General features: G+C 41.1%; 1 protein-coding gene across 1 annotated transcript; it reads right to left on the bottom strand.

The window, feature by feature from the left end:
* Nucleotides 1-226: 226 nt before the first annotated feature.
* On the bottom strand, nucleotides 227-11,327 carry LOC118091125 (glioma pathogenesis-related protein 1-like). Its single transcript, XM_088676860.1, has 6 exons — nucleotides 11,147-11,327; nucleotides 8,607-8,852; nucleotides 6,369-6,487; nucleotides 1,872-1,960; nucleotides 871-903; nucleotides 227-780 (listed from the first exon to the last, which is right to left on the bottom strand). The coding sequence occupies exons 1-6, from the start codon at nucleotides 11,315-11,317 to the stop codon at nucleotides 626-628; spliced, it is 813 nt and encodes a 270-aa protein (XP_088532986.1). The 5' UTR covers nucleotides 11,318-11,327; the 3' UTR covers nucleotides 227-625.
* Nucleotides 11,328-14,002: the final 2,675 nt, after the last annotated feature.

Here is a 14,002-nt window from a genome sequence, read left to right as displayed (position 1 = left end):
TTCCAGCAAATCAACTTTAATCACCTAACCTTTGTGATAAATAAATGAATGACACGGGACAGTGCAGTGAAAAGTGCTCACAGGAAAAGAATGTAAAAAGTTGGGGAAAACTTTATATAGAACATGTGAAGCCAGATGGACCACTTTGTGACATTGTATCATATCAGTATTCATTCATTGCATTCTGTTAATCATGCAAAATAATACAATAAATAAATAAACTTCTTTAAATAATGCTTAGCCTTTATTTTCACTTAATGTTGAACATGCAGTACTAGATATGGCCATGGATAGTATTCAGCTAAGTTTTACTCAGAGTAAATCCATTAAAAGTAATGAAACTACAACTTAATCATGTTCATTAATTTAAATGAGTCTACTCTGAGTAAAACAGTTGAACACCACCCCATATATTCTACTTACACTAATGTATTCTAGTTTTAAAAGTATTTACAACTCATTAATATGCAACAAGTAACCTTTTACAAGTTCAGAAAATTTGAAGTATTTTAGAAACAAACCAAATCTACTTTTAAAATATAAAATGCAGGAAAACAATACAGTATTCTTATAAATATTATTGTTCGTTACCTCTGATATTCAAATTATATATGCCTATCAAAAATTATGCTTTAAAACCTAAACCTGGATAACGGAGTTTTAAGTAATAAACACCCGCAAAAGCTAGAAACATTAATAATGGTCTTAAAATTGCAACTGCAATGCAGGATTCATCACATATAATCCGGAATTCAAAGGGTGGATACCATCGTGAATAGCCTATTTTAAAAAAGATAAAAGGATTTTTATGAAATGTGAGTTTTGTTCTTGAAGTAAGTTTAAACTATAATACAAAAATATAATACATACGTCGGCTGTTTTCTTTCTCACGTTCAGGATTTCCTGGAAGAGAGAATAGTTATAACAAATGAAGAAAGGCTTTAAAATATGAAAACTGCAATGCTACGGTAGGCCTAAGGCAAACCAGTCATATAACACTGATTCTGACATTGGCTACCTTACGTTTCGAAGCTCAAATTATAGTGTTGGCTTTGACCTGTGACTGCTTAGGACCCCAAATGGCAGAAGGAGTATGGGCCCTGTCTCTAGTCCTGGAGAAGCACTATCACTGCCAAGGACCCATGACTAGAGGCTGCAATTGGTAAAGGACAACTGGTCCCACACAAGGAGAGACTAACTTTGCCCTGATCTCCTTTCCTCAGCACTACATATCTGGACTGACCTGCTGCCCACCTCCCATGGAAAGGACTCACATGTCTTGCTATATGTTAGTTCCTACTATGACTTTGTTAAATCTTCCTCTGCATGCACCTGATTCCCATGGGAATGGTATACTCTGCTTCAGTGCCTGTACCTTACTCTGTCATGAAAACATTCTGTAATGAAATGATTAGGAGTGAATGGCAGGTATTTACCTACACAGGATAAAGTAAAGAAGTTTATTCAGGGTGGTAGGAAATTTCAGTTTTTAGATGCATTTTATAACGGAAGAATTCAACAAAACAAATGCAAGTGCGGCCAAAAAAGGCATTGTATTAAATTAATACATGATAAAATTGCTAGTCCATCTTATCCAGGACTTTAAAATGCAATAGAAATAATGTTCCTAGAGAAGACAGGCAAAATTTATAACATAGGGTCTTTTTTGCTCACTCACTTATGTCCTGATAGCTGCTGTTCAATCAGACAGAACTTCAAAGACAGCATTAGCCTTGCATGAACCCAATGCCTTGAGCACATTAGAATGCCCCACTAGAACTCACAGATGAAACCCAGAAATGACTTTAATATATGTGATGGTTGATACCATCTTTTCCATGACTGTTCGTATCATTCAATTCTATACTTACTGCAGAGTTTATTTTGACAAGTGTCTCCTATTGGGCAGTTGCTACATGGAGCTCCCTCTTTATAAGGACGAACTCCCTTGTAGTTGCCCCTAAAGAACAAAATATTACATAACGTTATGTATTCAGTACACAAAGTGCACAAAACTAAAAATGAAAATGCAATCTACTGTATCTATATGTATAAAAATGTAAAAATCATGAAAGTGCGTGTTCCACTTTTCTCCGTAACTGCTTGACCGATCGTCCTGAAATTTTGACACAACGATCCAGGCCACTCCCCGAGCGTTGTTGGAAAAGAAAATCCCTCAAATCGCACACCTAGGCAGGTATAAACCAGGTTTTCCACCAAGTCAAACAGCGCCCTCAAGTGGCGTTATTCCCTCAGCTCCTCCTCCTTCCTGTGAAATCTACACCACACCCACAAACCAAATGGCATCATCAGCCAAGCAACTGAAACCACCAAGGCGGCCATTATCAGACCCCTAGGCCCCTGCCAGGCTGCTAGGCCCCTACTAGGCCCGGGGGGGGGGGGAAGAGGGCGAGTGCCCAGATCGCAGGTCGCAGCACGGCATTTGTTTTATGTAGCCCCCTGCCAGGCCCCCACTAGGCCCGGGGGGGGGGGGGAAGAGGACAAGCGCATGGATCACAGGCCGCAGCATGGCCTTTGTTTTATGTAGGAATAACCCACAGCAACGCACTTGGGGGTACGGCAAGGGATTTTTACTTTAAAATTTAGCACCACTACCCCCCCCCCAAATCCCCCCAAATAATCACAAGACAAAAATAAATACCATCCTTCAAAACGTCATGAGATACACTGGTCACGGGGGGGGGCAAACAGAATAGATCATGGATCGGGACACGTGGGGGCAGTCACAGGGATTAGCCACAACAACGCGTCACACCCACAAACCCCGCCTCCGCCACGAGACCCTGTAAAACAGGGGGATCTGAAGGGGGCCTATTACCGTCCATTTGACAGACTAACGCACAGCAACCCACAAACCCCGCCTCCACCACGAGATCCACCACTCACATACATCTATCTGGCAGAGGTGTTGAAGACCAACCCAACTGAAAACAGGTAGGTAGCCGTGTTGGTCTGACGTAGTCGAAACAAAATATAAAAATTCCTTCCAGTGCTGCTGGAAGGAATATTTTTATTTTGTTTCAACTGAAAACAGGCCTTTTATAGCAACAAGGCCGAACATTGCCAAGTGGAGGTAGGGGCCTGCCTGGGGGGGTGGGCCCCCCGAATAGGGAGCAGGGATACGTAATGGGTCAGAACAGGGTGGGGAAGGCACAGGGATGAAACCTGCCCTCTCCACAGTATCTCGCCTCGACTCAGGGGGACTCTGAGGCTTAGGGGGATCTGAAGGGGGGCTATTACCCTCCATTTCACAGACTAACGCACCCTTAACACAGGCACACACACCTGATCAATATGTTAATTTATAGACATACTAGCTGACCCGGCCACGTGTTGCTGTGGTTCTTCCCTGTGATCCCCACCCACCCTGTCCCGATCCATGACATATCCTGCCCCTCCTCCCTCCACCCCGGCTCATCCCTGTGTTTCGGTAGGATACCCTTCCTTCTGTTGTCCCTGGGGAGTGTTGACCCCCCTCCCCTCTGTATCTCCATACCTTGGCCCCCACCCTTGGAAAAGGAACTGTCAGCTTCTAGGTTCCATTTCCCAGTATTTACTTTTGTCTGAGCCCTCTGTTGTCCCCTCCCCCCTGTATCTCCATACATTGGCCCCTGTGCACGCATCGTGAACATTTCTATATATTTAGATTAAGGATCGGGGGTGATGATGCGCCCTGGGACCCAGAAAAATACTTTAAAAATCCCGACCGGGGGGGGGTGTTAAATAGTGAAGCCCCGTAGCAACAGACAGGCCCAGACAGGAGGGGGGGGGTCATATGGGCCACTTGGCGCGGGCCTCCGAATCCAAAGGGGCTGGCAACAGAAGGTGCGTTCTGAAGCACCCGAGTTGTTCAGTTCCATAAAAAAAACCCAGGAAGTGGCAAGGGGAAGGTAGGGGATAATAAATCGAGGGGGGGGGAATTGGGCACTGCAGATATCTGAGGACTTAAACTGGGGAGAGAAAGTGCATGGTTTAAAAAAAAAAGACGCAGAGGGTTGCATTCAGTCGTAGTATATGTGAAATGGAGGGTAATAGCCCCCCTTCAGTTCCCCCGGAGCCTCAGAGACCCCCTGAGTCGAGATACTGTGGAGAGGGCAGGTTTCATCCCTGTGTCTCCCCCCACCCTGTTCTGACCCATTACGTATCCCTGCTCCCTATTCGGCCCCTCATCCCCCCCCCCCCGGGCAGGCACCTACCTCCACTTGGTAATGTAATGTTTGGCCTTGTTGCTGGAAAAGGCCTGTTTTCAGTTTAAACAAAATAATAATATTCCTTCCAGCAGCACCTTAGTTGATCTTGGACCAACTAAGGTGTTGCTGGAAGGAATTTTTTAATTTTGTTTCGACTATATCAGACCAACACGGCTACCTACCTGTTTTTAGTTGGTTTGGTCTTCAACACCTCTTTGATACTTTTCCATGTTTTGGCATAATTATTGTCGAATAAATCCACATTGCTATTAGTTATCATAATCCCTAAATATTTCACTTTTTTACCACTTCCCATTCACTAATCCTTTGTAATTTCTCCATTTCTTCCTTTCTCATATTTTTAATCATTATTTTAGTTTTCTTATTATTAACTTTGAATCCTGCTACCTCTCCATAAATTGCTAATTTATTTTTCAACTTAATTAATGTCTCTGTAGGGTCTTCCATCATTATTATCATGTCGTCCGCAAAGCCCTTCAATTTGTTATTACTCTTACCCACCGCAATACCTTTGAGATCTTTATCATATTTTATATCCCTTATCAAGAACTCTAGTGACCATATAAACAACAGTGGGGATAGCGGGCACCCCTGTCGCGTTCCTTTCGATATTTCGAATTATGTTACCCTTCCATTGATAATCAATCTCGCTAATAGTTTGCTATGAATTGTGTCTACTCCCTCCATGAATCTTTTATCCCCAATTTCTTTAATGCTCTTTTCAAGCTAGGTTGTCGAAAGCCTTTTCGGCATCCAAAAAGATGAATGCTATTTTCTTACTGGGGTTCCAGTCTGCATACTCCATTAGGTTCAGTAGAGTTCTTATATTACAGTACTATACATCTTCCTTTTGGGTAGGAAGCCTTGTTGTTCCTGGCCTATGACTTTGTTTAACACCTCTTTAATTCTATTAGCCAATATTCCAGCAAATAATTTGTAATCAATATTCAGTAGTGAAATTGGCCTATAATTCCCCACCTCTTCTGTGCCTCCTTTTTCTTTTGGTATCAGGATTATATATGTATTTTGCCACGTCTTAGGTATTACTCCTCTTTCTAAAATCTCATTAACTAATTTTCCATACACCTCTGCCAATTCACTCTTAAATATTTTATGCTTCCCAGAGAGGCCATCCGTTCCAGGTGATTTTCCTAATTTAACTTTGGCTATAGCATCCTTTATTTCTTGCCTTGATACTGGTTTAATATTTCATTCTCATCGGGGTTGATGGGAACTCCCTTAAAGCTATCCAGATATTCTTCCAGTTTGTTTTTATAAATATCCTCGCCTTTATATAACTTCCTATATTTTACAAACCATTTCTGTATTTCGTTTGGGTTGGTCTATCTCCTTTCCCCTTCCTTTATTGACGTGATTAACCTTTCACTTTGTTTTTTCCTCATCTGTCAAGCCAATAACTTCCCTGACCTATTTCCAAGCTCGAATGTTCTTTATTTAGCCCACTTAATCCTGTTTTCCATTTCTTCATTCATTAATTGTTTCAATTTATTCTGTAGCATTCTTATTTGTGTTATTGATTTATTATCTTTGGGATTTCCCCCCAGATCTATCTCTCTTTTTATTCTCTCTAATTTCTCTGTTTTTTCTTTTTTATATTTACTCTTTTGTTGTATATACAATCCTCTCATAAAGGCTTTACTAGCATCCCAGACTGTTGTTAATTCTACCTCATGTGATATATTGATTTGGAAAAATTCCTTTACAAACTCTTTCATTTTATTTAATAACGTTTCATCATCTAATACCCTATCATCCATACGCCATCTCTTAACACTGTTGTCTTTCTCCTTAAGTTTTATCATGATTGGGTTGTGATCTGTTATGGATTTTGGCATAATCTCACATTTTTTAATATATTTTGCTAATCCCGTCGATAACCAAATTATATCTATTCTAGAAGCCAATTTTTTGGCTCCGGAATAAGAATATTTCCTTTCCATCGAGTTTCTGAGTCTCCATACATCTTTTAATTCATAATTAAAAAATAATTGAAAAGTAAATCAGCTTACAAAATCCAAAATTAATACATTCAGTTTCAAACAGGCATACAGTTTGGTATTTTATAATTACTAAGTGTAACACAAGTTTAGATCACTTTAAGATTAGTTAACTTACGGTGGAGCATAATTGCACACAAAATATGAAAAATTCTTGGTCTTGGCTCCTTTGCTATTAGTTGACGCAGGACAGTGAACAATAGCACAGCCAATCTTATAAGTATTAGCCCAAACAACCTGAAAAAAACATGTTTGATTATACAATATAAAGTCCAAGCTTTGTTCATTAGTATCATTTTTTACATTCACTTTTTCCTCCAGATTTCGCTCTCCCTCCTTCCACTTTTATCGGCATTTAGCTAAAGGCGCATTTATACCTTAGATTAATATTCTAGTATCCTATTCTGTACTCCTAAAGTTTTCAGAAAGGCATCTCCCAGCACTACCTGGAGATGCTGGGGACTGAACCTGAGACCTTCTGCATGCAAAGCAAGTGCTCTACCATTGAACCATGTAAATGGAATAGTATTTTTTGCTAATCCTGGCTGATGAATGATCTGTCTTAGATGTCTGATTTCAAGCTTCACTGATTATTTTTCCTGTCAGGAAAATGTATAAATTCATGGTGATTCAATTTGTGAACACAGAGCTAGCATTCTGCTGATAACTACAAGTATTTTAAGTCATTCATATATTCCAAATCAGGGGGCCATGCCCCCCCAACTTTATAGCGGCGGCAAGCGCACGCTGCATGGCTTCCAAACGACGTGGTCAGCATGCACTGTGGTATGTGCAACAGCATGCCCTGCGGCATGTTAGCATGCCACGGGGCACACTGATGTCATGCGCACACACCGCAGGGCACACCCCACACTGATGACACACTGCCCCGGGGTCCCTCAATCACGGGGACAAGGTGATGCATGTTATATACAGTGGTACCTTGGTTTGCAACTGCTTTGGATTACAACCGTTTCAGATTACAACCACGTCTAACCCGGAAGTGCGTGTCCCTTTTTTTCAATTACAACCAATTTTTCTTGGGAGGCCCCTTTGGTGAAAGTGCGCCTTGGGTTACAACCTGATTTGGTTTACAACCAGACCTCCGGAACGGATTGTGGTTGTAAACCAAGGTATCACTGTATATGCATGTGTGTATATTAAATTTTTCCACAATAAAAGACATGCCAGCCCCCACAAATAACAAAAAAAGATGGAAAAACACCAGATTCTCCCCCACAAGTATCCCAACTTTTTGTCCCATATTTAAGTCTTATTGTAGATAATTAAAACTAAACAGAAGTAGGCTACAAACAAAACTCAATGTGTTATAAAGATGGACAAGTGTCTGAAAAAATTACAGGATACCAAAATCTCAACCGGTCCATGCACTAGCTTTTAACTATGACCTACAATAGCATGGATCTTGCATCAAGTAAACTTGGCCTTTCTGGCCACATATTTTTCTTCTTGCTAGAAAAGTGTTTCCTAAATAAAACAAAAAAAATTCCTTCAGTAGCACCTTAAAGACCAACTAAGTTTTTATTTTGGTATGAGCTTTCGTGTGCATGCTATCTGAAGAAGTGTGCATGCACACAAAAGCTCATACCAAAATAAAAACTTAGTTGGTCTTTAAGGTGCTACTGAAGGAATTTTTTTATTTTACTTCGACCCAGACCAACACGGCTACCTACCTGTAACCTAAATAAAACAGACTAGGTGGAGCAGAAAAAAGGGCATAGTCTCCTTTGCTCACATTAAAACCTTTGATGATTCAAACCAGCTTGTTTTTATAGATACATCCGAGTGCTATCTACATCAAAGTTCCATTTGGAGTCATTATTTAGTGTGTTTCTCTCTCCCATTCTGAGGACAGGAGGTTAACAGAAGGAAAGGCTGCCCAAAGGCAGGCTGTCCTTCTTTTTCATAGTAAGAACTCTGCTGTTATGTATATGCCCTGTAACAGTTAGTGCTGGCCAGGTAAGTGCTAGTAGCTGTTTTTACGAATCTTAAACTGCGGGAGGCAGTGGAAGACAGGAGTGCCTAGCAGGCTATGGTCCATGGGGTCACGAAGAGTCGGACACGACTAAACAACAACAACAACCATCAGCAATACATGTTAACTTAATATTGGAACTGAAATAAAGTGGAGGTTTATTTTGTCAATTGCCTCTAAATTAATTGTAAGCACTCCATATACTTTATAACTAAGTATACTTGATAATAATAGAATGCAGATTATCACAGTTTATGAGCAACTACAATATTTACTTCATATTTTTATTGACTGAAATAATTGAAGTTATTGCAGTTTCCTTCAAATTCTGTGGACTAAGCAGAGAAGAGAATAACTTACCTGAGTATAATGACCACAAACACGTGTACATTCGTTGGTTTTGTAGGTGTAGTGTTTTACTTCGTTATAAAAAGCTGCAATGGGGCCAGCAGGATCAAATGGGTGTTTATAGCCAGTTACAACCCATATATTTTCTCCAACAGGCCTAAATTTAGGATCAGGGTGGACCATATCAGATGGGTTATGCATAACAACGCATTTTTGTGCCCATGCTCTAGCTATTCTAGCCAAAGCTAGATCAAATGTCTGCAAAATATAAAAAAATTGTGAGTTTTTAATCACAACATTATACATGTATAGTAAACATGCTGATAATACATCTTGAGTTCTAGCAAGTATTTCTTCGGAAATATTTACTTGCATCAAGCTGTCGAATGATGAAATTCTATACATGTCTACTCAGAAGAAAGCCCCATTGAGTTCAAGGGAATCTACCCACAGGCATGGGCATAAGCAGAATTTATGTTGTATCAGGCTCTGCCCCCCAACATGAAGCCTGATACAACATGTTGTTGTTGTTTAGTCGTTTAGTCGTGTCCGACTCTTCGTGACCCCATGGACCATAGCACGCCAGGCACTCCTGTCTTGCACTGCCTCCCGCAGTTTGGTCAAACTCATGTTTGTTCTCGAAGCTACGAACATGAGTTTGACCAAACTGCGGGAGGCAGTGCAAGACAGGAGTGCCTGGCGTGCTATGGTCCATGGGGTCACGAAGAGTCGGACACGACTAAACGACTAAACAACAACATGTTGTATCAGGCTTCATGTTGGGGGGCAGAGCCTCAGTTAAGTATTTTATTGCTTTTCTTGATTGTGGGGACCACAAATTGTATAGGAACTAAAATGTCAAAGAAACTGAATGAATTAAAATACATTTTTATTACTTTCATGCTGTTATTTAGAGGAATGTGTGGCCAAAAAGAAACGGATTGTTGAAACTACAGAAATCTTAGTCTTTATGTTCAGAAATACTATCAAGAAAATTGATTTTCGGTTCTTACTAGAGAAACTGCAAATATGGGATCTTCTACAATTGGAGTGTGTCATTCAAATTAAAAATCTGTATTAATAATGAATAAAAACAATCAAGAGATGCAAAACAAGTGGCTGCCTTGGATAATCAACACTTTAAACAAATACTCCCAAAGGTAGAAGTGATTCAGACTTTTTGTTTTGTTTTGTTTTGGTCGTTTTGAAACAATAAAATAATGAATTGATTTTATATCCCACTTAATGAACAGTCTCTAGACTTTCTTTACAAAAGGAAAAATATGTAAAGTTACTGGAATAAGAAAAAGCATATATATTGTTTGAAAGAAAGGCATTTAAAGAAAGGCAAAGAAAAGCATCTAGAACTATACTCATATTTGGTGCAACAAAAAAGAGGGTTGCAGTTATAGTAAAAATCATAACATCCTATTAAAGAATTATAAAAAGGATGGATTTGTTTTTTACTCTGATCGCCACTCTTTTTGTTACATAAACAATTCTTTGAAATACTAACAAGATGACTTAATCAGTTACAAGTAAGCAACCTATTTTTCTTGGTCTCTGTGGGTAAACCCCCTGTGGGTAAAAAGCTAACTTGGATGCAGGACAGGTGATAGTCAGTCTTGGCTCAACCTAAAACAGCCACACTAGTTAGGGTTCAATTTATGCAGGGATTGATTTCTGGAATCAGTTAAACCCTGGAAAATGTAATCATCACCCAGGAACCTGAAGGCAATATTTATTTATTTAAGGAAGACATGCCATGACCCACCTCATAGAGAATCGGGGCCTGAGCCCTGGTACTTCTATACTTAAGTATTATTTTAAATAAAGCATTACACACTTAGCAGCAGTAAATGTAACTGCTAGGTCTTTTAAGAGCCAACAAGTTTTCCTCATTCGACTAAGTAAAAATTATGTCTACGGTTCAGAAGCAAGACACGAAGTGTAATTCTAAATGGACAGAAAACCCTAAAAAAGAGAAAAGATTGTCGTCACTGCTGACAACAACGCATCAAGGTACTGTATGTAGTAAACAAAGGCTGGTCTGTTATTCTGTAATCTGTGGCAAAACAAAAAAAAAACCTCAGCAATTCACCAGACTTCTCCCATGGGTGTAGCCAGGATTTATGTTTTGGGGGGAGGCAGGTTTCATATACCCTTTTAAAATATGGCTCTTTTCTGGGGCTGGGTGATATTGGGTTGCTGTTTTTATTCTATTATGTTGCGATTTTTTTCTGTGAACAGTCCTGAGACCTCCAAGTGTAGGGCAGTATATAAACTACTATAATACTGTAGTAGTAGACTAGTAGTAGTATTGGGGAGGGGCAGAACGTCAGCTAGAAAGACAACTATTATTGATTTACTTGATTTAGGGGGGCAGCTGCCCCTTGCCTCCCTTGGCTAAGCCTTCTCCCAGCATCTCCACAGCAGCCAACACCGGCTGCCTGAGGCAGCCAGGGTAAGGCAGCCGGTTGACAGGGGCAGCTTCTCCCCACACACTCCCCGCCCTCGACTCCCTTTCCTCCTTCCACCCCGTGGACACACACCATGTACAGCATGTTGGAAGCGGGGGGATTGACTCCGCTGCGGTAGTTGTTGTGGGTGTCGAGGTACTGATTGATGAAGGTCCTGTTGTTGATGTCGGGGAAGCTGCGCACGCTCGCGAACTCCAAGGCGACGAGCGCCAGCGCCACCCGCAGCCACCTCAGCAGCCCCATGGCTTGTGGCGCCCCGACGGGGGAAAAGCGCGCGTCGGGCGGCGGCGCGCGCAGCGAGCATAGCTGCGCTTTAACGGTCTAACTGCAGGGGACGGTCTGGAGCGTGGATGGTTAAACGTTCTCGCGCCACGTTTAGTGCGCGCGTGGCTCACACGGTTCCTCCTCCGAACCCCCCCCCCCGCATGTTCTACGTCCGTTACTGTATGTATCCCTGCCAAATCCAGCGCGAGCCGACTTGCATCAGCGCCACAAGTTGGGGCAGCCCCACTAGGAAGCGTCCGGGAAACACAGGAAGGAGGCGATGATGATGTCATAGAATCGTAGGATTGTAGAGTTGGAAGTGGAAGGTACCCCTAGGGGTCATCTAGTCCAACCCCCTGCAATGCCCGTTTGGGTGTAGAGACATCTAACTTTGGTTAGGGGAGGAGTTCCGCTTGGTTCCCAGTAACTTTGGCAACCAGTCTGAGGAGAAGCGGGGTCCTGCGATGAGCATTTTTATTTTTTTATAAAACCCTTACCGTTGGGAAAAGCGCAGTTGGACATCTCTGAGTGCTGCTGTTAATATTTATTATTAGTTGTTCCCGCTCCCGGCCAACCGTTGCTGTGGCTCAAAAAGAGAAAGCAATCATCCCCCCCCCCAAAAGAGACTTGCCCACGCGTGTTCTGTTAAATCCCCCACCCCGCTGTCCCATTCAACCTCCCCAAGGCTACTCAGCGCCCCCGTTCCTCACCGTCACGACACCCCTCTCTCCCGCTGCGTGGCGTCATCTTCCTCCCGCGTGATGGCACCCGTCACCCCTACCCGGGTATCTAAAGCCATTTGCACATAACAAAGTATGTATTTTATCAAAGTAAATGTTGAACTGAAATACAATTAAGAAGATGTATATATTTATAGTGAAATACAATTAAGAAGTATATTAATACTGAAATAATTATTAAGCTCTAGCTCAGGCATCCCCAAACTGTGGCCCTCCAGATGTTTTGGCCTACAACTCCCATGATCCCTAGCTAACAGGACCAGTGGTCAGGGATGATGGGAATTGTAGTCCAAAACATCTGGAGGGCTGAAGTTTGGGGATGCCTGCTCTAGCTGTATGTAGGTTTTATTTTATTTGTTTTTTATCTTATATTTTGGAAATGTACACCCACTTTTTTCCCTTTAAATTTTTTTGGGGGCCCCCAAGAGAGTGGGGCCCTAAGCTATAGCTTGTTTAGCTCATACGTAAATCCGGCACTGGTATGATCCCAGCGAAGGTGGCACCTGTGTGATCTGTATGTACCATAGTACGTATTCTTCTGTGAATAAAGGGCAAAGGGTGAAGCAGGGCATCTGTGTCACAGAGCAGTCGATGCAAACCCAACCCCCTGCAACTATTCATAACAAATCCCAGTGTACCCAAACTGAATTTAAACCACTTATATTTGATTTCACAGTGCTCAAATAATTTTACTTAGTAGTAATCTTTGTAAATTCCTTTTGTGTTATTGAAAATAATAGAATATTGCTTACAAAAAGGTTTAATTACAGGTAGGTAGCCATGTTGGTCTGCCGTCGAAACAAAATAAAAATAAAATAGAAAAATTCCTTCCAGTAGAACCTTAGAGACCAACTAAGTTTGTCATTGGTATGAGCTTCCGTGTGCATGCACACTTCTTCAGATACACTGAAACAGAAGTCACCAGACCCTTACATATAGTGAGAGGGTGGGGAGGGGTATTACTCAGAAGGGTGGTGGGAATGGGTGATTGGCTGATAGGTGTGGTAAACCTGTTGACGACTGCAGTTGGTCTTACAGGAAAAAAGCAAGGGGTGAGATGGCCAAAATTAGTCTCCCAACCCAAAAGCCTATGGTTTTACAAAAACTATAGCAACTTGCATTTTCATATTTACTCTTTCTGATTTGCAATTGAAATGTAGATTGTTTTAATTCAAGATGGATGAAACAGACTTCTAAAACCTAGTTACCGGTATATTCCATTATTTAATACTGTACAGTATACTGCTTTCATAAATAGCATACTGCCTTGATTCAAAGAACAAAATCAACACAGTAGAAACAAATTCCCATAGGTGGATCAGCTATACCAGATTTTCAAAATCCTACTAGATGGGAGGGAAAGACCACATCTAGTAAACAGCATCACACAGAGAACCTCATGCACATTCCCATGTGGAAAACTTTCTGCAAATTTATGTGCACAGCCTTCTTTTTAAAGCTGCTTATTCAGTCCCTAGAGTCTGAGCATCCATCCACTTGTTCAGTACCTGTTGGCGAACTGTTTTCTCCACCAGGGAGGACAACATGGAACAGTTCAAAGATCTTTCAAGCTTTCACTTCACTTTTTATACAGGCCCGATTTTGTATAGCTCTTTCAAAAGATACATGCACTTCTGAAACTACTACGGTATATACTTAGTTCCACTGACCTAAAAAGTATTGCTCTTCTCATAAAAAGAATTTAAGGATTACAACCTAAGACAGCCAGCAGTCTGGATGCAGAATCATAATACTAAAGTCAAGAGATCCATGGAACCATGTAAGCCTTATTGTGAAAGTTTCATATTTCATTTTTAGAACCACTTAATTTTTCTTTTTGGTATAAATCTCTTCAATATTAAAAACACTTCTTAAAAAGCATTAATAGCTTAAAAACCAAACAAACTTTATCTTTGCACCATTG

The sequence above is a fragment of the Zootoca vivipara genome, chromosome 9 (assembly GCF_965207765.1).
Source record: "Zootoca vivipara chromosome 9, rZooViv2.hap1.1, whole genome shotgun sequence".
Classification (NCBI taxonomy): Eukaryota; Metazoa; Chordata; class Lepidosauria; order Squamata; family Lacertidae; genus Zootoca; species Zootoca vivipara.
Note: the sequence above shows the minus strand (reverse complement) of the source record. Positions and strands in the feature narration are given on the sequence as shown.